This window comes from Equus caballus, chromosome 8 (assembly GCF_041296265.1).
Source record: "Equus caballus isolate H_3958 breed thoroughbred chromosome 8, TB-T2T, whole genome shotgun sequence".
In the NCBI taxonomy this organism is placed as follows: Eukaryota; Metazoa; Chordata; class Mammalia; order Perissodactyla; family Equidae; genus Equus; species Equus caballus.
In genome coordinates, this window is record NC_091691.1 from 15,005,253 (window position 1) to 15,027,969 (window position 22,717).

At 45.0% G+C, this 22,717-nt stretch overlaps 1 protein-coding gene and 1 long non-coding RNA gene across 3 annotated transcripts in view; one reads left to right on the plus strand and one right to left on the minus strand.

The window, feature by feature from the left end:
* The window catches only part of LOC138915194 (neuroblastoma breakpoint family member 6-like), a 33,377-nt gene extending 31,027 nt beyond the window's left edge, over positions 1-2,350 (minus strand). Inside the window, exons 1-2 of the mRNA XM_070220016.1 lie at positions 2,199-2,350; positions 1,888-2,097 (exon numbers count right to left, since the gene is read on the minus strand). Coding sequence (XP_070076117.1) covers positions 1,888-2,065 — 178 coding nt within the window. The 5' untranslated portion in view covers positions 2,066-2,097; positions 2,199-2,350. The remainder of the gene's footprint in view (positions 1-1,887; positions 2,098-2,198) is intronic.
* A 14,121-nt stretch (positions 2,351-16,471) lies between these two features.
* LOC138915195 (uncharacterized) lies at positions 16,472-22,173 on the plus strand. 2 transcript variants are annotated; one of them, XR_011420785.1, is made up of 3 exons: positions 16,472-17,230; positions 18,335-18,731; positions 19,780-19,833. It is a non-coding gene; the product is annotated as an uncharacterized lncRNA (long non-coding RNA). The 2 variants fall into 2 exon arrangements; XR_011420784.1 differs by having other exon boundaries at positions 16,739-17,230; positions 18,350-18,731; positions 19,780-22,173.
* The last annotated feature ends 544 nt before the right edge of the window (positions 22,174-22,717 follow it).

The window sequence follows — 22,717 nt, forward strand, 5'->3', positions numbered from 1 at the left end:
AGCACCAGGCTCTCCACTGAGATTTCCACCTTCTATTGCTCAGCCTCCCAAATACACGGCATTTGGTCACTCCTCATTTGACAGCTGAGCAAAGAGAAGCTCCAAGGCAGAGAAAGTGACCAGACAAGATTAGCTGACGTTTGGCAAGCTCAGAATTCACATGCCCTGAGACTGACGCCGAGTCCTGGGCCACTTTACCAAGACTTGCAGCCTCTTGAGTAAAACACTAAGCAGCGGCATGAAGTGGCGATCCCTGTGTGCTCGGGAAGGCCCCTGGGCCTACTGATTGTTGGGCCCTCTGAGCTCAGAATTTCAAGGACAAGTACCTTCACGATGAAATATAAATGTATACGAATGCAATTCTGAAAAATACAAGGCATAACCATCAATCCCTGAAGGAAATAGGCACAGGCTGTAGAAGTTGTTTTCAATTCCAAGTAGTACAAGAAAGAACTAATAAATAGTGTTTCCTGTGTGTCAAGAACTGTTTTAGTAACTTTACAGAAATAACTCATGTGATTCATTGCAACCGCTCAAAGAAGTAGGCACTATGACAGGGCCATACTAACAGAGGAGGAAACCGTGAGGCTCAGAAAAAGCCACAGCTTGGATCTGAGCCCAGGAAGAGTAGCTCAGTCTTCACCAATGCACTGTGTTACCTCGCCACAAGATCTTGGGTGACATCTTTCTCCTTCATCATCTTCAAAATTTGTTTCCTACAGTTATGTTACGCCTATAAAAAAAAGCTGTAAGGAAAACTGAGTCCTTTCTCAAAACCTAATCTCCTCACTTTCTTAAATAGCAGGTTTCAATGTTTACTTTTCTCTGCGTCAGTCATTTGAAGTTCACCACTCCCACGATGGTTTATTGGAAAATAACACCCATCCAGACTCAGAGTCGTCAAGATCCCTTCTACTCACTCTGTTTGGCACGAGGCCCTGTTCTCACGATCCCTTTCGTCACCACAGCCCCTCTTACTGAACAGGTGATTGAGCTTCCAATTGCGAGGCTGACTGTGGGAGGGAAGGACCTGTCCCAGACACTGGTTTGAGTTTTTACTGGGGCTGGTGGCCACCCCCACTTAGCGTCATTCTCACTTGGGCCATGTCTCACAGCCCAGACCCTCAAGGTCACCCGGACCTGCTGGCAGTCCTGCATCACCAAAGGTTCACCAGCTCAGAGAGACACAGAAGAGGGGGTACGGATTGTCTCATTTCCCCAGAGACACCCTCTACCTCACCCCAAGAGGCAAAGTGGCTTCCTTGGCCTCAGAAAGAAAAGCCTGTGCTCAGGAAGCACGGCTTCGCGCTCAGCAGGGTCGTCTCTGTCTGGATGGCGTCACTCATGGATACCACAGTGTCAGCGAGGAGCACACTCATCTTCAGGCTCCTGTAAAGCAGGGAACATCACCTGCTTCCCCCAGTGTGTACCATCACCCCATCTCCCCAGTGTAAGGAGCACAGAGCTTTGCCAGTGGGACCTCAGAGAAGCCTGAACTGATGGAGCTCATTAGTCCCGGACACTTAGGCCAAGAGTGATGCAGGATCTGATTCCGTACACGGAGGATGCTGGGAGAAACAGGTTAGCCTGCTCCAGAGGGAAACACGCAGTGCTGTGCCTGCACCAGGAATCAGTCACTGGGATTTTACCTAATCCCACCCTACACCTCACTGCCAATCTGGAAAAGTCCCTCAACTCTTTGGGCCTCGGTTTGTCCATGCTCAGCAAACTGAGGGTAAAATACCCACTTGCACCTTCCCTGGACTGTGGTCAGAATGTTTATTTTGCCTCAGGGAACAGAAGAAAAGGTCTGGAGAGTTTTTAGTTTCTTAGGGGGAACACGGTGGTCACTCACCCCTCTGCTGACCATGACCCTGTAGGACTTACTGTATTTCTGCAGCTGGTTGGCCAGGATGTAGGCAGTGGACTCAGAGACAAGGAACTTCTGTTTGAGGTCTCGAAAGTCCTGTTTGCTTTGTTCCAGCTGGGACTGAAGCTCCTGGTTGATTTCCAGGAGGGTCATTTCGGCCCCCGGATCAGACACAGGGCCGAGAGAAACTGCCATGGTGACGTGGGGCAGAAGAGGTAGGGCAGGGACTGGGGAGAAGAGACCCAAACACAGAATGGGTTAAAAACAAGTGAAAGCAAATAGGTTCAATGAGGACTGAGGGGTGAGGAGTCAGGAATTCTTAACTTACTGTCGGCAACAACATGATCAACACCCCACAGCACTTGAGAGTCTGTAACCCCCAAAACAAGGTTCAAGACGCCAGAGCTCAGAGCCAAAGGCACTGCCCCTAGCTCACACTCCAACACGAGTGACGGAGGGAGGAGCCAGCGCGCCAGGTAACGGTCTGGAGTTGCAATAACAGAACTGGAAGGTGGGGGGTTGTCATGGAATCTTAGGAGCCCCTGCCTTCCAGTTGCCTAGGCCGCGAGGATACACAAGCCCCCCTGGTCTCTTCTGAAAGTCACCAGCGATGGGGCCACCCTAAGCAGCCACTCTCAAGAGGTGTCTACCCTTGTGCTGATAGTACCAACCTATTTCTTTCCAAGACATATCCAAGCCTAACAGTTTCTCAGTGTTCGTTCTTGTATGTTTACAAAAGCATCAAGGCAGAAATAGTTTCCCAACAAGTTTTATTTTCTTAAGGGCTGTCATGAAGTCACCCAACCTTCTCCTTAAATTGAAACAGAGCTTAAGGTTTTTCCACAAGTGAAAGATGTTAAATTTTTCGACTCTCATGATGATGTTCTTCTACCGTTTTTTCTATATCCATTAAAAAGTGTAGGACAACAGCAGAGTATCCTATAAAGGAATGAACAACTCATTTAAAAAAATGTGTTCTGTCCTGAAACTCTAAATATTCTGTTTGCTGTATCCTTGTGTCACGTTGGCTTCTTCTCCATCACTGGGGCAGCAAGTTAAGTCAAGTTGAACACGCCTGCCTCCCGAAGTCCTCCTGTATTTCTTGGTTGCTTTTTGGATGTTGTTCATCAATATTGTCCACCATGTTTGATGAGGATGCTTTCAATGTCACTAGACAACATATGTCATATTTCTCACTCGTGGATCTTATTCTAGTACCACAAGAGCTCTTTCTGAGTTGTCAAAATGATTAAAATAGTTCAGGTATACATCCCGGAATACATGTTGTGCTCATTCTTTTGGAAAGATTTCTAAACGTGACGCTACTTTTTACGTTCCCTCAGTTCCCCTACATATTGAACAGACAGGGATCCAGGGCAGTTTTCATGGAACGTTGCTCGATAGATCTCTTTGACTTGTCCTCATGCCACTGACCTGTAGTTGAGAACACAGTCAGTTCAAGGTCAAGGGTCAGGGATGGTTCATGATCCACAGTGTACATGTGCAATGGGGTTCAGTGACAATGAAGCTGAGGTTTCGAAGAGAAGGAGAGGTAGGCAGGAAAAACGATGCCCTGAACCCTCTCCTGACCTTCTCAGCATCCGATGCCAACTGGGTCTTGTGAGCCTGAGACTTGGCAGACCCGCTGTGGCATCGGCCTCTTCAGGTTAGCTGCTGGACTTGCCTGAGTTAAGGCTGCAACTGGTGTGAGCACGTGCGGCCCAGCGTTCCCGTCACAGTGCAGGATGGAGGCCCAGATCAGCCACTTTTGGAAGCTCATCTGCTCCCCATCCCATGCCGTCCTCCAACTATGCTGTGGAATGATATCGGCGTGAGAGCCATCAAAGGCTTTAAAGAAATCTACTTTCTGGTGTTTGTGGGACCTGACATTCGGTAGGAAAAAGAAAAAATTGTCAAATTCCTTCACTTTAAAACTGACGAGACGGAAGGCTCGCAAAAGTTACATGACACACTTGAAGTCACAGGGAGGAGCGTTTTGCAGTGCTAATTATAGTAATCATAATAACAGTAATAGTTCGTTGAGTATTATTGTGCCAGGCATTTTGCTAAGAAGCGCTGTCTACATAGAACGGCATCTTATTTTCATCATAATCGTTTCAGGTAATATTACTGTCCATAAGCAAAAAGTAAAAAACTTGAAGAAGGGGACGTTCAGTAATTTACTTGGCCAAATTAAAAATAGAAAAAAATACGACAAACGCTTCTTCTTTATAAGAGCAAGTGAGTGATTGCTTTGCGTTCTGGAACAGTAGGAGAAACCTATTTGTCTTTATCCTGCATTTGTCCCGTTTACTGTGCTCTTTGTCTCTCTCTGTGACCTGGCTTCGCTTCTAGAGCGCTCCCTTGTCCTACTAACCCAGCTGCATGCACGTCCAATAGCAGAAGTGCCGGCTGGGCTCTTCCAGAGTCTCCCTGAAATGCTTATGGTGTCAGGACGTCAGGCACAGTCTGGAGGCGAGAGCGACCCAGATCTGAGAATGGGTAGCTGCTTTCCCACCTCATTAGTCGGCATGATGTCAAACGACAGGCAAGATGACCTCCCTGTAACTCAGGTCAGGAGTCATGTCTCAGTGCCTGTGATCTATTGGGCTGAACTGTCCTGAACTTGCTAATGTTCTGGTTTCTTGTTGAGTGGCTAGGATATTTATAAGGCTTTCTCATTGAAACTTCTCTGTTGAAATGTGCATCAATCCCGATATGATTAAATTTGGTAAGGTAAAAGGCGTGTGGAAGACTGGTCCCTTCCGTGAGCAAAAGAGGGTAAATTTAACTTCCGTTCAAAGCAAGCCGGGATTTGAAATGAGGGCTTTCAGTATTTCAAGGTGGACCGTCAGGTACCTCAGGCGTATGTCCCCAAGGGCTTGTGTCTGTGCCATAAACTGGATGAGGTGAAAACGGGGTCAGCCACGCCAGGTCCCTTTCCATTCTAGGGTCCTCCAACAGTTCCTCCTCTGCTTGAGAGAACAGATTGGAAATGTCCTTGTGGCTCTGCTCTGTCCTACTTTTGTCTTTTGGGTAAAAGTTACACAGCTCAGTGTTTCCCGCCCCGGGGGGGGCAATCCTTAGAAGAGTCATCTGGGAGGGTTGGTACCAATCAAGTTCACAGTCCTCACTTGTAGCGATTCTGATTCAACGGGCGGAGGTGGGGCATGGAATGGATTTGCTGAAGTCGCTCAGATGTGAAACAGGTTGAGGGCCCACTGCTGTCATCGACCTTCCTCACAGTTTGGGATGATTATTTCAGATACATTATTAATTCTAACCTTCACCATCGACTTGTGAGGAAAGCATTACATTTCCCTGGTTTTCGGATGAAGAAACCAAGGCACAGAGAGGGTGTGTAACTGGCCCAAGGTCTCCTGGCTGTAAGGGCTGAAGCCAGGGGTCAGGTAGTCCCCCTCTGCCCCCAAATCTTCTTCCCACATTTTCCAGTTCATTCTCGTGTCATGTCTTCCCTAGGAGGTACTTTCTTCGCCTATACCTCATTGCTACCAAAATTTTCCTGAGTGTAATTTTTTCATCCAATATATTGTTCACAAAAGGCTAACAGCATCATATTCTGGCCACTGGTTATTCATTTGAGACACATTGTTTCACGAAAATACAGGGCATGGGACTGTGCAAAGTCACATTGCTGCCTTATTATCATCATCAGGGCATAATTCATAAACAGTAAAATTCAGCATTTTGTGTACAAAGCAGTGACTTTCAGTCTATTTGGAAGGTGGTGAAACTCTCACCACTACCTAATTTCTGAATGTTTTCATTACCTCCAGAATGAAACGCCATACCTATTGGCAGTTACTGCCTATTCTCCCATTCTCTCAGCCTTTGGCAACCACTTCTCTACCTGCTCTCCCTATGGACTTGCCGAATGTGGACATTTCTTGTAAAACGAACTATTCAACATGTCTTTTGTGTCTGGCTTCTTAGCATACTGTTCTCAAGGTTGACCCATGGTTTGGCATGTATCAGTACTTTTACTATTTTCATGCCTTAATACAATTTCATTTATGGCTATGCTACATATTGTTCATTCATCAGTTGATGGCTATTTGGGTTGTTTCTACTTTGGGCTGCTATGCATAATGCTGCTATGAATGTTCATGTGCAAGTTTGTTTGTGACCACATGTGTTCAGTTCTCTTGGATGTATACCTAGGAGTGGAATTGCTATGTCTACATCAGCTCTATATTTAACCTTGAGGAAGTGACAAACTGTTTGCCAAAGCAATTGTGCCCTTTTACGTTCCCACGAGCAACGCACGAGGATTCCAGTTTCTCCACATCCTCCTCAACACTTGCTATTCCTGTCTTTTAATACATCATAGTAGTGGTTGTGAAGTGGTATCTCATTGTGGGTTTGATTTGCATTTTCTTAATGACTAACGACGTTGAGCGTCCTTTCATGTTCTTATTGACCATTTGTGCATTTTATATGGAGAACTGCCTATTCAAATGCTTTTTCCATTCATAGATTATTTGTCTTTTTACTGTTGCATTGCAAGAGTCCATTAAATATTCTGGGTACTACACACTTACCGGATCCATGTTTTGCAGCTGTCTTCGCTGATCCTGTGGGTTGTCTTCACTTTCTTGTTGGCACCCTTTGAAGCACAGAAAATTTTAATTTTGGTGAAGTCCAGTCGATCTACTTATTTCATTGATTGTTTTTGCTTTAGCTGTCAGATCTCAGCAATCATTACCTAATCAAAGGTCACAAAGATCGAAACCTCTGTTTTTTTCAACACACTGCTTTGAATTAGAACTTTCCTGGGTTAGTATAGGGGGACATTTTTGAATTTTGATTCCTATAAATTGATATATATTTATATCCTTCTTGATTGATATTCACAGGCCTGCCCACCACTCCGATGGAGCATCCACGTACTAGAACAGAGATCTGGGGGGCCGGCCCGGTGGTGTAGCGGTTAAGTTCGCATGTTCTGCTTCTCGGTGGCCCGGGGTTCGCCACTTCGGATCCTGGGTGCAGACATGGCACTCCTTGGCAAAAGCCATGCTGTGGTAGGCGTGCCACGTATAAAGTAGAGGAAGATGAGCATGGATGTCAGCTCAGGGCCAGTGTTCTTCAGGAAAAAGAGGAGGATAGGCAGCAGTTCGCTCAGGGCTAATCTTCCTCAAAAAAGAAAAAAAAGGACAGAGATCTGGGAAATGGTATTTATTGGCATCCTGGCATTGATTCAGGAGAGAGTTCTGGTTTTGTGCTTCAGCTTCTCCTTGACCTCTCCTGGTTTCAAAAATTGTTCAATATCTTTAGAGTGGAGCAACTGATTGATTTTCTGAGAAACCCTTGGGAGCCCTGATTGTTCTGGAGCTAGAGTGGACGCCCTCAGTCCCCTCCAGACGGGGAAGACTGCAGGGGTTGGGCTTAGGCAAGACTTTCCTCTCTGGTCTCTGATGGAAACGAGCCCCGCTTCAGGGTTTGGGGATGGCTGTTCAAAAGGCTCTTGTTCCTCTCCAATTCTTTTTACTGCATCCACCTCTTCTTTCCAGAAAGGGTGGAAAAGTGTTTTTGTAAGAACAACTAATGTGCTCTCTGCCCATAGTTTTCTGGCTACAGATTTATGGTGAGTAAAGGAGGACTCAAAGTCACGTATGTTCTTAGGGCCTATTATTGTTCGGGTGTTCATGTTTAATCCTATGAACTATCCTGTTAGTCAGGTTTTTTATTCTTCCTCTCCCCGAAGCCCCCCAGTACACAGTTGTATAACATAGCTGTATGTTCTAGTTGCAGGTCCTTCTAGCTATGCCATTAGTCAGGTTTTATCCTGAGAAAACGCAGAAAGACTACACAGTTTCCCAAGATCACACATCGAGTGAGCAGAGGATTGAGCACTAGAAACCATTTCTGTTTGGCCTTCGAAGTCAGCCTCGTACCATGATGTCAAACTGAGTGGCAGTACTTTTGCTGGAATAATCTCAGCGTTTGTGGTTCTAGGGTGATTTTCCCAAGGTAGCAGCGCGTCACTTTAATATTATTAGAACTTTTAAATTTCATTATCTTTTTTGGTTAAACTATACTTTTCAGTGTTTGTTCTGTTCCATTGCTTTGGGTTCCTTCTCAAGGGTTTCTTATTATTTTTACGTCCAACATTTATTATCCATTTTCTGTCATTTGTCACTCTTTTTACTCTGTCGTCATCTCTTTTTTTTATTGCTAACCTTTTTTTATTGAGGTATAATTTACCTAGAAGAAAATGCACAAAACTTAAGAGTACAGCTCCATGAATTTAGCATGCACAGGCCTTGTGTAATCACCACCCAGACCAAGAAACAGAACATTTTCCATCACCCCCAAGTCTTCTGTCGCACTCCCTGAAAGTCAAGACCCATCCCCCACAGAGAAACTATTCTGCGTTCTCTCACCATAGATTAATTTTGCTTATTTTTGCCCTTCCTATAAATGCAATGATGCGGTATCTCTCTTTCGTTCTGTGTTCTTTCCCTCAATATCTGGTTTGGAGGTTCAATCTTGACAGGCTACCATGGCAATAATTTGGTTTTTTACTTGGCAAGAAATATTCTCTTTTATGGTTATAGCACTATTTCATTACCCATTTTTCCGATGATGGACAGATTCATTTTTGGTTATTATGCATGAAGCAACTGTGAATATTCATATATGAGTTTTGCTGGGGGACATTCACTTGTGGAGATACCCAGCCTCCTGGGTACATACACCTAGGAACAGAATTACCTGGGGAAAGGGTCGAAACTGACACAGACTCTCGCAAAGGAGTTGTATCCTTTCACATTTCCCCCCAGATACAGGACACTTCCAGTCTCTCTGGTGTAGTCTCCAACACTTAGTATTCTCAGTCTTTTCAACTTTAGCCATCCTGCAGGCTGTGTAGTGGTTTGCCATCTTGGTTTTCCAAAGCTTACTGGCCAAGTGACTCTCTTATTATGCCAAGTGGCTTTTCTAATCTGCTCATTAATAAATGAGGTTGTTTGTAATTTTCCTTCTGACTTTATAGGATTTACTGTTCCTCATCAGATATAAGTATTGCAAGTAATTATTCCTAGTCTATGAATTGCTTTTACACTTTTTAAATAGTCATGTCTGATAAGCTAAAGAATCGATACTTTATGAAATCCACTTGGATCCATTTTTCATCTATAGCGAGTTCCTGGGTATTGTGCCTAAGAAACTTTTGCCTCTTCATGGTTCATGAAAATATTCGCATTTTTTTCCAAAGTCTTTATAGGTTTAACTTTCACATCTCCAATTAACTTCAATGTACGGTGGGACGTGGTTTTTCAGATTAACTTATTTTTAAATAAATATTCATTTTTTCTAACGCTTTTTATGGAAAAGTCTTTGATTTCCCCAGTGAAACGTATTGGTGACTTTATTTAAAAAAAATCAAATAATTGTGTGTGTACGTGGGTAAATATTTTACTCTTGACTCTTTCACATTGATTTGCTTGTGTTGTGTTTACTTGCACCAATATTACAATGTTGTAATTATTATAGCTTTAAAGTGAATTTTGAAATGTAGTAGAGTGTGTCCTCCAACTTAATTCTCCTTCAAGGTTGTCTTGGCTATTCTAGGTACTTTCACTTCCATATACAGTTTAGAATTAGCTTGAAAATCTACCCAAAAAATGCCTGCTGCAATATTAATTGGGACAATGTTGGTCTGTCATTCTAACAATATTGAAGCTTCCAGTCTATGAATTTCATAGATTTGGGTCGATTTACTTAGATCTTCTTTAATTTCTCTCAGTAATAGTTTTCAGGGGTCTTTATTATACGTGTTCTAAGGCGTTTAATGATTGTGGATGGTAATCTTTATACTGTTTTACTGAATTTCATTTTCTCAGTAACTCATGGCTAGAATGGAGAAATACAACCGATTATGATATGAACGCTGCTGAGGTATAATTTAGGTACAATAGGCTGCACCACTTTAAAGGATACAATTAAATGCATCTGACGGACTATACACTCATGAAACTACTGCCACCGTCATGACACAGGGCATTTCCATTAGCTCGTGACCTTCCTTGCTCCCCTTTGCAGTCCATCACTCCCTCAACCCGAGACCCAGGCAACACGGTCATTACAGATGGGTTTGCATTTTTAACGACTTTATATAATGGAACCATACATGTACTCTTTCATGTCTGCATTTCTTCATGCAGCATAATGATTTTAAAATCCATCCACGTTACTCCACACATGAACACTTCATGCCTTTTTATTGCTAAGGGGTATTCCTTTGTACGGCTGTATCGTGTCTATTTATACATTCGTCTGTTAATGGACATCTGTGCAGTTCCCAGGTTTTGGCCATTATGAATAAAGCTATTGTGGATATTCGTGTGCGGATTGTTGTGTGAACATATTGCGTAAACACCTAGGAGTGGAGCGGCTTTTCCGTGACTGGTGTGTGTTTACCTGTGGTGCAGCTGTTCCAAGTGGTGGTGCCATTTTTCATTCCCACAAGTGCAAGAGATTTCTAGTTGCTTTGCACCCTCACCACATGTGGTATTTCCAGTCTCTTTAATTTTAGTCATGCTGATGGATGGGGAATGGGAACCATTGCAGGATGAATTTATTTCCTGGGTGACAGAGTTGAGCAACTTTTCATTTGCTTTTTGGCCATTAACATATCTTCTGTTGAGAAGTATTTCCTCAAGTCTTTTGACCAATTCTCTCATTGCATTATCTTACCAGACAAAATATGTGTAAGAAAGGTCCAGTGAAAACTACAGAACAATACTTCGAGAAATTAAAGAACTCAATTAATGGAGAGAGAAACTTGTTGTGGATTGGAAAACTCAAGATGCTTTAGACGTCAATTCTCCCCAAAGGGATCCACAGATCTATTACAGTCCCATTCCAAATTCCGGCAGGTCTGTTGGCACACTGACAAGCTGATTCTGAAATTTATATGGAAACGCAAATCATCTTGAATTATCAAAGCAATTTCACAAACGTAGATGAAAGATGGATAGCTTACATTGCCTATTCCCAGAATTACTATACAAATCTTCCACCCAATTTAAAATTGATTTGCCTTTTTATGATTTGGTTTTAAGAGTTCCTGTATAGTCTGGGTATAAGTCCTTTCTCACATAAGTGAGTTACAAATATTTTCAACTCACAGTGGCTTGACTTTTCATTCACTTACCAGTGTTTTTTGAAAAGCAAATGTTTTCCATTTTTGTGACATTCAATTTCTCAATGTTTTCTTTTATCGATTATGTTTTTTGTATCAATCTAAGAAACATTTGTCTAACCTAAAGTCACAAAAATTTTCCTCTTTGTTTTCTTCTGAAGTTTTACATTTTTAACGTTTACATTTAGATCTATTATCTATTTTGAGTTAATTTTTGGATATCCTGGGAGACATGGATTCTATTTATTTATTTAAGTATTTTTCATGTAGATATAAACAACCACTAGTTGGAAAAGCTTGAAAAAGATCATTCTTTATCATTTGTTGAAAAGACTATCTTTCCCCACTGCGGTATCTTTTTGCATTTGCCAAAGATCAGTCTCCTGGGGCTGGCCCAGTGGTGTAGCAGCTAAGTTCGTGTGCTCCAAAGGTGGCATGGGATTCACTGCTTCGGATCCTGGGCGGCGGTCTCCTCGCTGCTCCTCAAGCCACGCTGTGGCAGGCATCCCACATATAAAGCAGAGGAAGGACACAGATTTTAGCTCAGGGACAATCTTTCTCAGCAAAATGAGGAAGGTTAGTGGCGGATGTTAGCTCAGGGCTACTCTTACTCAAGAAATAAATAAATAAAGAAATAAAAATGTAAAAAATCAGTCTCATTATAGGTATCAGTTTACTTTTTGACTCTGTGTTCTGTTCCATCGATCTGTTGACTTATCATTACACCAATTCCGTACTGCTTTGAACAAAATAACTCTATAATAGTTCTTGAAATGAGGTAGAGCTGGCCCTCCAACATTGTTTTTTATTTTATAAATGTTTTGACTACGCTAGATCTTTGTCATTTTATATTCATTTAGAATCACATCATTCCTGTCTCCCTAACATGCTGACTGAGATTTGAGTTGGCTTGGGTTGGATCTATAGACCCAATTGGGGAAAACTGACATCTCAAAAATAATGAGTCTTCTGACCCTTGAACAGGGAATTGGTCTTCATGTTTTAGGTCGTCATCAATTTCTTTCACCAACGTCCTGTACTTTCATTTGTTTGACGCTATTATTTTTTACATTTCAGTTGTGCACTGGAATTACATAGACATAAAATGGATTTTTGTATATTGACCTTGTATCCTGCTAGAAACAAATGCTTCAGAATCAAGCCAGATCGGGCAGAGACCACAGTTTTGGGGACTTGTGTATTTGCCAGGTCAGAAGAATTCTTCAGATCAATTGAGGTTTTACCATCAGGCCAAAGAAGATAATCAACACCCATGTTGAGTCCTGCGGCCGGGAGGTGTTTGCAGGAGGGCTGTTGTGGACTAACGAATGTGAAAGGTTTTGTGTGTTCATCAGCAAGACTTCCTTAGAAGTGACCATTCGGTTGGTGAGGCTGCCAGTTTGTCCTTGTATCCAGCTGCGACGCCAGTTCCGAGATTTAGGGGGCAGTCTGCGCCCGTGTTATTTCATTTAGTCTGCCATAATCTATTCCAGCATTCTGTCCTGCCAGAATCTTTCCAACGGTATGCAAAGATAGAGCCCTCAAATACCATAAGTTCCTGCTTAGACACTGCCTCCTGTACCATCTCTGAAGTAGGCGTCCACTCCCATCAGTCTGTAAGGATCGGAGCCCTGTGGCTGCAACAGAATCTGTAGTCCCTTTGCGCCAGCCTCGTTCCCCCCAAAAGACGGTGAAAGACCTTCCGTTCAAATTAGGCCATGACCGGTGTGTGCAGCATATTTCAGTTCTCTCTTCAGTCACTGAGCTTTCCAGCCAGTCATGTAAAGCCTGCTCACCCGGATGACTCACAAGGTCTCATTCCCAGTGGGTCAGACGACTTGTCTCTGAAAGACCAAAGCATCTATTTGTCATTATGGATCTCTCCTAAAGCTTATTCTTGCTGGGCTAAAACATGGCTCACAAACACCTTTAGATGTGTTTTCTTTATATCTGTTTAATCGTTTTCTAAAGGCAGTGTCCAAACTGACTTTCTTTGTACAGTCCAATGTTTTGTTTCCCAATGCTCTGCCCATTTGACAGGACCCAAGAGTCAATATAAACATAGACTTCTCCCATTGGTTTGTTACCAACCAACTCACAGTTGTGTACATTACACATAATTCCATACATTTGGCTGACTGTCTCCTCCTTCTTTGACCTGTTTCCTGTTGGGCGTTCAGGTGTTGTAATGTCGCTCACTACTTCCACTGACATCCCTGCAGGACAGTGTGCTAACAGTAAAAGCAGTTGTTTTCCATTGCTATTTATCAAAGTTATCATACTCTCTTTAAGTCAGCATATTTGTGAGCATCATGAGTAGTTAATATCTATGGCAGTCAATTCTTCAGTTAGGTCAAAAACTCCAATTTGGAAATGAGAAACAACTTCTCTATTATTCTGGCTTTTTGGAAAAAATACACCATTTCCATTTCAGGTGTGCGTGCTGATGTGCAGCTTCCTGACCTCCTTTATAAAAGTGACTGTTGGTCCAAGAGAATACAGAACGAATTCTATACAGAATGACCGCAGATCACGGGCTAAACGTTTAGTGTCCACGGGGTCCAAAGTTTTGCCAAACATGTTTTTCTAAGAGGTCATGTTCTTCTGAGCCAACTCATTTGCGACTCCAAAAGCCTCAAGCCATTTTCTCTGCCATCTTGCGGCCACTGCCATAAAATCTGTTTTGCCTCTTCTTACGGCACCCACAGTGGGATTTGTTTTGTTTCGTGGCCCTAGAGACCCAGCCGTTTTCCCAGCTTGTTTGAGCGCATGAAGGACCTCCTGCTTCTGTAAGATCAGTGGAAATCAGTGGCTCTCTTCGTTATTTGGTCTATACAGTCATCATTTGGGTCATTTGGGGAAGGTGTTGTTTTTACAAGTCACTAAGTGCTGCTAAATGCAATTGATTTTCTCTCGCTACATGACACTACACCCCAAGCATGGATTGTATTCCCGAAAACATCACTTTCTGAGTGGGATCTTGAAAGTTTTTGAGATTCATTGCCGAATCACACATTGTTCAGTCATTTTGAGTCCATCTCTCTGTTTTTTCTCTGGATACGGCTACTATGTAAACAAGATCTGTGAAATGAAACACAGGAAGGAGGCCCATGCCAATATTTGGGACACTCAACTATGACGGTTGGTCGCCAGGACACTCTCTGGAGGACATTCTCTAGACTTTTCGTGGTGAATAATGTCATGGAAACAGAAGTCGAATAATAATGAAGTGTATTTGAAATCTGTAGAACGTTCTAAATCAATGTTACCTCATTAAACATAAAAGAAGAAAATTAAAATTAAAGAAAAAGCCTAGTTAGACTTGCCTCTTTATTTCTCCAGCTGGCCAGGACATAGACAGTAACTACTGAGATCAGCAGTTTTCTCTGGTGACATTGGTAGTGTTGACTGCTTGGAGCCAACGTGGAGCCTAATTGCTTGTATCCCGAGAGGCTGAAATCTGGCTGAGGTCCTAGGTCACTGGGCCAGGAAAGGTCATCTATCTGCTGGAAGAAACAGAAAGGGGAGAAGGACAACCAGCGAGGTCATCCCAAGGCAGCACTGGCCACTTCCTGCAATGACCCACTACCACTACGTTTTTCATGACTTCCTGGTTCCTAGACTGAGAGCTCTGTGAAGCTGGAATATTTTCTTCATCTCTGTATTCATGGCTCCCAGCACCAAGTCAAGCCCTGACGAGGCTCTCGTGACATTCGTTCACTGATCGAATCAAAGTGGTTGCAAATCATCATCTCGCTACATTCTTGTCCCAAATGTCCTGTCAGGAATGCTCTGCTCTCTCTCAGGATGTAGCAGATGCCCAGCCTTAGAGAGGAGCCTGCCCTACACTCTCTAGGCCCCATGACACTCACCTGGGGTCAGCTCTGCTGATGACGGGACTGTCCTCAGGGCTTCCACTCAATGGTTCACCCTGTCATTAGGAAGAGATGTCCTCGGCCTCCCCTCCCATCCTCCGGGCTGCCACGACACCAAGTTTACGAGAGCTACCACATGGTATTGAAACTGTCTGCTTGTATTCTTCCTCTCACTGCTCTGATTTCCTCAGGGAAATCTCACTCTTTTCTGAACTCCAAGTTCTTAACACTGCATAGGGGAAATTAAGCTCTCAACAAATATTTAAGACATAGTGTGTGTGAAGCCTTTCTCAACATAAATACAGAAGAACATTATTAGGATCACCGATTCAGATGCAAGGGTTCCCTAGCCATGGCCCTCCTGGCTTTAGGGCACAACTGTTTAACGTAAGTACGGACATCTCCAGCCTTTCCTCAAACATCATTTACCCCTCTAAGCCCACACTTACTGCGAGGGCATCCAGTGTGAGGGCAGCCCCAAGGTGGAGGCTGCGGGGTCTAGGGCAGAGCCTCATGGTCGCTTCCTCCTCTTCTTGGAATTGGTGCTTCCCAGAAGGAGAAACCAACCCCGATCCATCCTTGGATCTCCTTGGCAGGTGCACAGGTTCACCGTGGAGTAATTGCTCTCCCAGTCCTCGCTGTTCAGCCCAGGCCTGCTCACGCGGAGCTGGGTGATGCTGTACGCATTCCTCAGTTTCCCTTGACTTTTCTGAACTCAACTTGGCCTGATTCTCACCTCCTTTGGCAACCACCTGCTCCACCAGTACCTGACCATTCTTTGGGTTGTTCTCAGCCTCCAAACCTGCTGATTTTCTTTCTTCCATCTGCTCTCTCAGTTCTGTGTTTTCAGCCCGCGAGCTCAGCTCAGGCTCCTACAGGAGACAAACAGAGAAGGGACCAAGGTCGGCTCTTGGCTGCAGTTCCCAGGGCACATTTAACACGCAACTCATTCCTCCATGCACTTAGAGAAAACCGAGCAGGAAAGGATTTTGAGAATTTGAATAACAACCTTATCTTACTGATGAGCAAACTGAGGCCCAGAGAGAACAGCAGATTTTCCCAGGATCCTTCACCACTTGACGGCGGCAGAGGCACCACACAAGCATCGGCCACAAGATTCCATGTGCAAAAGCACCTACCACACCCTCCAGGAACCCACATCTGAATCTGAAGGGACACTGGATCAAACATCAGTATTTCCACCGTTAGAACAAAAATATCTGAAGGACCTTGTCGGGGACAATTCTTTTATCACAGTTCTATAGTCTTCTCATGTATACTCAGTCAGTTTTCAAGCCGAGTTGGCACAATGAGACCAGCACACACAAGTATTAAGTACAATTTATCACAGCGACCATTGAATTGTACTTAGGGGGGCCAGCCCTGTGGTCGAGCGGTTAAGTTTGCCGGCTTTGCTTTGGTGGCCCAGGGTTTCACTGGTTCGGAACCTGAGTGTGGACATGGCACCGCTCATCAGGCCATGCTGAGGCAGTGTCCCGCATGCCACAACTAGAAGGACCCACGACTAAAATATGCAACTATGTACTGGGAAGATTTGGGGAGAAAAAGCAAGGAGGAAAAAAAAGATTGGCAACAGTTGTTAGCTCAGGCACCAATCTTTAAAAAGAAAATGTATTTATGGGAGCATCTGTGAAACGTCTAGCTCCTGTGTCAGAAGATCATCTTCCTGAGAGCAGGCGTGCTCTCTGCCTTGTCCACCCCATCTCCCCGGGGCCTCCACAAGAGCCCGCCAGATAAACCTCTCAGGAAATACTTGCCAAGTGGATAAACAAGAGTTCCCAGGAATAACTAACTTTCGCTGATGTCTTCTGGTCCCAGCCACATCTGCAGGCAAACCCTATCCCAGGTCTGTGTTGAAGCAATAGAAGCACGGCCTTGGGAAAGGCAGTCAGAGGGTCAAAGACCAGCTCCACCACGGACCCAGAATGTTTGTGTGGAGGATTGCATTACCCTCTTTGAGTGTATTTACCTCATGTATAATGGAGGAGAATGTAGAATGTGAAAGAGAGAAGGCAGCATTGACCACCAGAGTGGTGGTGGATGATTAAATGAGATATCATGCAGTAGACAGGGCTCCAATCCGTGGCCACCAGCTTCATAGCTAAAGACATCCACATCGGAGACAGTGTGGCGCTTGTTGAAAACGTCTGTGGTTAAGGCCCAAAAAACTGCATTTCACAAAAAAATTCCAAGGACAATCTCATGCAAGGAAAGAGCCCCACCATTAAACAAACAATCTAGGATGGAAACCTCCAAAAGCTCTAGGGGCAGCAAGAATGACTCAGCTGGAGCACGGTAAGTCCCTTGTCCAAGGTGTCCTTTGTGTGGGAAGTGTCCCCCTTTCCAGGAAGGGTTCTCACCTGACGTGGGCCACAAAGAGGACCCTGCTTCCGCAGTCGGGGCTTCTAGAGTGCCTCCACTGTCCTTTAGGTTTTCTCTGCTGTAATCACTGGGGATCTCAACCCTCATCTGGGTCATTTCTGTCTGAAGACCTCTGTGATTTTCTTCTCCTCTTGGAGAAAGAGAGGGCGGAGGTCAGTTCTGAGGCTCCACAGTTCTAGGCTTTCTCCTAAGCCGCCTACGGGAGCGGAAAGAGATCACGACGGAGAGAAATCAGGTCAATAAAGAGGATCCCAGAGGAGCATGAGATCGCAAGGGCAGGCCCTCATGGGAGACAGTCAGAACCCCGACAGGGTCAATATCAGACCTATTCAGAGGGAGAGGACACACCGATCGATTCTGTGGGCAGAGGATCCAGTCCTGTCCTTCCAGACTTCTGATCTACAGAACTGTGAGATGACAAATGTGTGTTGTTTTATACCACTGTCTTTGTAATCTGTTAACAGGCAGCATTAGAAAACTAATTCAGATGCTTGTCTCTATTCTGTTGATTTTTTAATTTTCAAAACACGTATGGTAATGCCCATAAACTAAAAAAGACCAAAGAACCACAGTAAAAACCTTGTGCCGTGTAAATCTTGTGTTCCCCTTCCTATGACTGTTCCCAAACCCTTGTATCAGGAAGGACACTATGAAGGGCATTTCAGGCGCTGGAGGGATGTCTCTTTAATGGGACCAACCAAATCTCTAAAAGAGTGAAGAGGCCACGATACTTAACTCCCCATAACATTCTCTACGAATCCATCATCTACCTCTATTTTCTAAGTCAGATCATGTTTTAGCTCCTTGTTCTTCTGAACTCACCAGACAAGGTTTTATAGCAAGTACCAGTTCCCGGCACAGGCGAACCAATTCAAGGAGAGCAATAGAACAGACACTCTATTAAGTTCCCCAAACACATTGTTTACATTGAATGCAATCTCTCCTCCTATTCGGACTAGAAATAAAGAACAGTTCTATTTTTGGAACTCCATTTCTAACGAAAATTTCAACTTACAGGTCTCTATTTTCCAGGTTTTCTTCTGCTCGATTCCAGTCATGGACACCTCACTCCTTAGGGTTAGCGAGTTCCCAATGCCCTGCAGCCTGGACTCTCTCAGTGGAACTCAGGGGAACGCAACCTCAAACCTCATCTATGAACCAGGCCCTCACCCTCAAAATCCAGGACAGTGTGCAAACCCAACAGGCAATAGCATCCACCCAGGAGGAGGGATATGTTTGCACGTCTCTTGGCCCAGATTATCTGAGAGAACAGAGCAGTCATAACATAGAAGAGAACAGAGAAAAGTCATATGGATTTCAGCTTTGCCAGGATGTCAGTGAAGTCAGACGAATGAGCATAAACTCATTGGAGGAACTCTCTCAAGAAGGATTTAATCGTTGACAAAAATAGACGGTAGGTACAGATGCTACCGAGTGTTGGCAAGAGGGTAGAGAAAGGAATATTCTCTTAAATGATTGGGAATATGAAGTGGTAAAGCTTCTTTGCAAGGCAGTAGGGCAGGATTTAGCAAAACTATACATGTAGCAATATATTTCTAAACCCAGCACTTCCCTTTACAGAGACAGATGCTAGAGTAATACTTACACAAGCAATGATAGCTATAGACACAGACATAGATATAGATATACAGATGTCCCATGCAGCATTGTTTGTAAAACACTGGAACGAAGTCCATGGCCATCAATTGGAGAACACTTATTTATAGTGGTCCATCCATACCCTGAAAGGGTCTGAAGCTGTTTGAAAAAACAAGGCAGCTAATAACAATGCAGATGGGGATGGACTGGGAAGAGCTAAGATGTACTGAGTATTTACTCTGTGCCAGGCACTGGGCTCAATGCTTTCCCTGCACATCTCATTTAAACCTAGGACAACGCAGCGGGGAAGAACTCCCATTTCACCCATTTTTAAGTGAGAAATTGAGCCACAGAAAATTCAAGAAACTTAGCCAACATCACACGGTTACCCAGTCAGGTTTGCACCTAAAGCTTGTGAGACCAGGGTGCTCTCTTTCCTGGTTCTTTATTTGAGGGATTTCCAGAGAGAAAGAAAAATACCAGCCTCTGATGCCCTGAACTGATCTGACACTCACAGCCTGACCGTTTTGTTCTCATGCTGGAAATAAACCATCTCACATCCAGAATATCAACCTCAGACAAGATTACTCTCAGACTTGCATAAAATGAGACAAAACAAGGCTACCTCATAATTTTGTCCAGGCACAGGCAAAGACAAGGTCACTATGCAACCTACAAAATCCCAAACATCCTCCTCTTTTTCTAAGGAAATGGCTGTTACTTCGTTAGTCCAGTCATTGAATTGCCCCTGCTGACAACAGTATTCAGTATGGAACACACCCTGCCTCCTTCCATCCTTCCCCACATCACCCAGCCAAAGCCCAAATCCTCTAATACGTTCCTTCTAACGCCCTCTTTCTTAGATCGTGGGGTGTGTTCTTTCTGGCTGCAAGGAATAAAAGACCGAACTTGCTGACGAAGAAGTGTGTTCCTGGCGATTTGGCTTAAGGGAATTGACACCAGCTTTCCAGGAGGAGCAGCTGTAAACACCCAGCCTCAGGAAGGAAGCTTATGTTCTCTGTGAGATATCTAGGCTCTGAAACTCCACAACTTGTTTTCACCCTTAAAGAAAAAACAGATTCTTTCCACCTAATCCTTTTAGTAACCAACGTGAACCTTAGGAATTTAGGCAGGATTTTTCCACGTCTGATTTAAAGTCGAGAGATTGAGGACAAGGTGAAGAGAGAATCTAGTTAAGAGAGAACGTGCAGGACAACTATAGCTTAAAAGGACCTGGGATCAGTGAAAACCCGGTGTCCCTCGCGGGGCCTGACCACCCTCCCTTCATCTGACAGATGAACCAGCCCACCTATTTATTACCCAACGAAAGGCGGGCGCTGGTCCTCTCTGCCAGGTCTCTCTAGCCCCAGGCTGCCGCAGCCTGGGCTCTTCTCCCTTGTCTAACCGCGCCAGCGCCAGAAGACCTGGAGTCCAAGAATTGTGTGGAGATATCTACACTACCATCGTGTGATATCCTAAGAATCAGAAATTTCTGTTGGTGACAAAGTGACAGGACTGTCATATGCCCACATTCAGACGGAAAAGCTACATTTCTTGAAGAAATTAGTCAAGTAAAGACGTCATTCTCCCACCCACCTTAGATGTACGTACGACGTTTTGCAGTGCATGTCGCTGGATCGCGTGGCAAGGGCTGTTCTAGGCGGTTTTGGTGACCGGCGGCCTCCATCAAAGGCATGGAGCACTTGGCCGGCTCTGTGGGGTCTCCTCCCGCAAAGGGGCAGGGCCCCTCCCCCTTCCTTTTCCTAGGAAACTGCGGGACACTGTTCCCAACTCCTCTCCCCTGGTGAGTGTGAGAGCGTCATGACTGCTCGTTTCTTCCCCGGAAATCCTGTTCCTCATATCTGTCCTTACCAGACACACCTTCTGAGTTCATCTTTCTTCTCCTTTTATTCCCTCAATATCTTGCTCCCATTTCTAAATCACATCCTTGGCCTGAGCCTGAAAATCTTTTGCTGTTGCTCTTGTTCCTTCTATGGTAGTTTTAGTCCTCAAGCGCTCTTGTTCTAAAGTGGTCTCCGGATGAAGCGCCATCCCCAGGCATGAGGCCTAGCACCCCGCGGCCTAAACCGGGAGGGTGATGACGTCACTTCCTGCTCAGTTTCCTGTCCTGCCATTGGCCGGCAGGGTGGAGTGGGAGGGGAAAAGTGCGGGCAGGAGGCGGTGCGTGGGTCAGAAGGAAGTAGCAGTGAATGACACCAGGCCAGGGGGCGGGTCTTATGCAGATGAGACAGGTCCAGGGGCTGCTGTTCAGACTCCCGTTGGTCACAGACCCTATGACTTCCTGAGCCACAGGGATGGAGTCCAGGATGGTTGCCTGAATTTGAGAGCAACTTCTTTGCAGAGGACCCCAGGGACTGGGGGAGGGGGTCCTAGAGACTGGGAGTGGACTGTGTAAGGCTATAAGGCTATGCCAGGGCGGCAGGGAACGATGTTTCATGCGCTGTGCCACAGATAGCCCCCAAATGGAGGTGCTTCCTCAGGGTAAGGTTGCTGAATCGTACTTCAACGTTTGTCATCCCCATCATTTTTCCAACTTTGAGGGTCTGACTGTGTCATATGTGACCCCGAGTCCTGGTGCATGGGCTGTGTCCTGTTTGGGATTTCCTGAGAGCTGTCTTAATCCCGAGCTGTTCTCCTAATCTTTCTTTCCTTCCAAATTGGCCACTCTAGCTCTTCTGCTGATCTAGTGCTGTGGGCACTGAGTTCTCTCCTGCTCCCTTCATGAGGCCTGCCACAGACTCAGGGGAGGAACAACACTGGCCAGGTCCAGGGTCTTTACTGTCCGTTGCTTGGCTCCCGTTGCTGCTGGCTAATGGCTTTTGTTTTGTCGTTGCTCTGTGAGTGAGTGTGCGTGTGTTTTGCCACGTGTTTACATTGGGTGTGAGCTTTTGGGGACACATGAGAAAGCTGATGCTGGGAACCTCAGGCCACCTTCTGTGGGTTCTGCTGCTTCTCTGGCTGTCTGTTCTCTCCAGGTTGTTGACCTCTGTTGGAGGCCACACACCTCTGCCTTTGGGCATTTCCTGTCTACAGGCCTCTGACATCCTTGGAATGCTCTGGCCACCCAGCCCTTGAGGAGCTCTTGCCTAGGAACCCACAAAATGCCTGGGGTAACTGGGAATCCTCTTCTCTGCCATGGTTACCAAACACACTTCCTTCTTAGAAGGTCCCAAGAATTAGGACAATTCTGAGTCTCCCCCCCCCACCCCCACCCCCCAATAAAGCTTGGCATCTCAGTCCATGGCTCTAGAATGCACTGGATTCCAAGCTCCTCAGAGATACCCGCTGTTGGTCCAGGGACAATAGGTCAGAGCTATGGTTGCCAGCGCCATGCTTGTCACACAGGGCCTCCTCCAGTCCTGGTGCCACCACTTGTCTGGTTGGGACCAGGGCCCACCTCCTGGGCTTCCCCTGTGGGTCACGTGGATGGAATAGTGTCCCACACCTCCTAGTGCTGTGCAGATGGAGATACCCCAACTGCTCACTTAGCACAGTTTGTGCTTCCTGGTATGATCTGCATTGACAGAATGATATATTTTCTTCAACTGGATCATGCAATATGCAGAAGGCTGCAGAAAACATAAACGTACACCTTAATGAATGGCTGTAAATTAAAATAACGCCCACCTAGATCAATACCTACAATTTATGAGACTTCCAGAAGCTTCACACGTGCCCCTTCCTAAAGACATTTTATTCCCTGCCCTTAGCAGTAACCGCAGTCTTATGTTCATGGTGTTCCATTCCTCGTTTACTTCATAGTTTCATTTATCATGCACT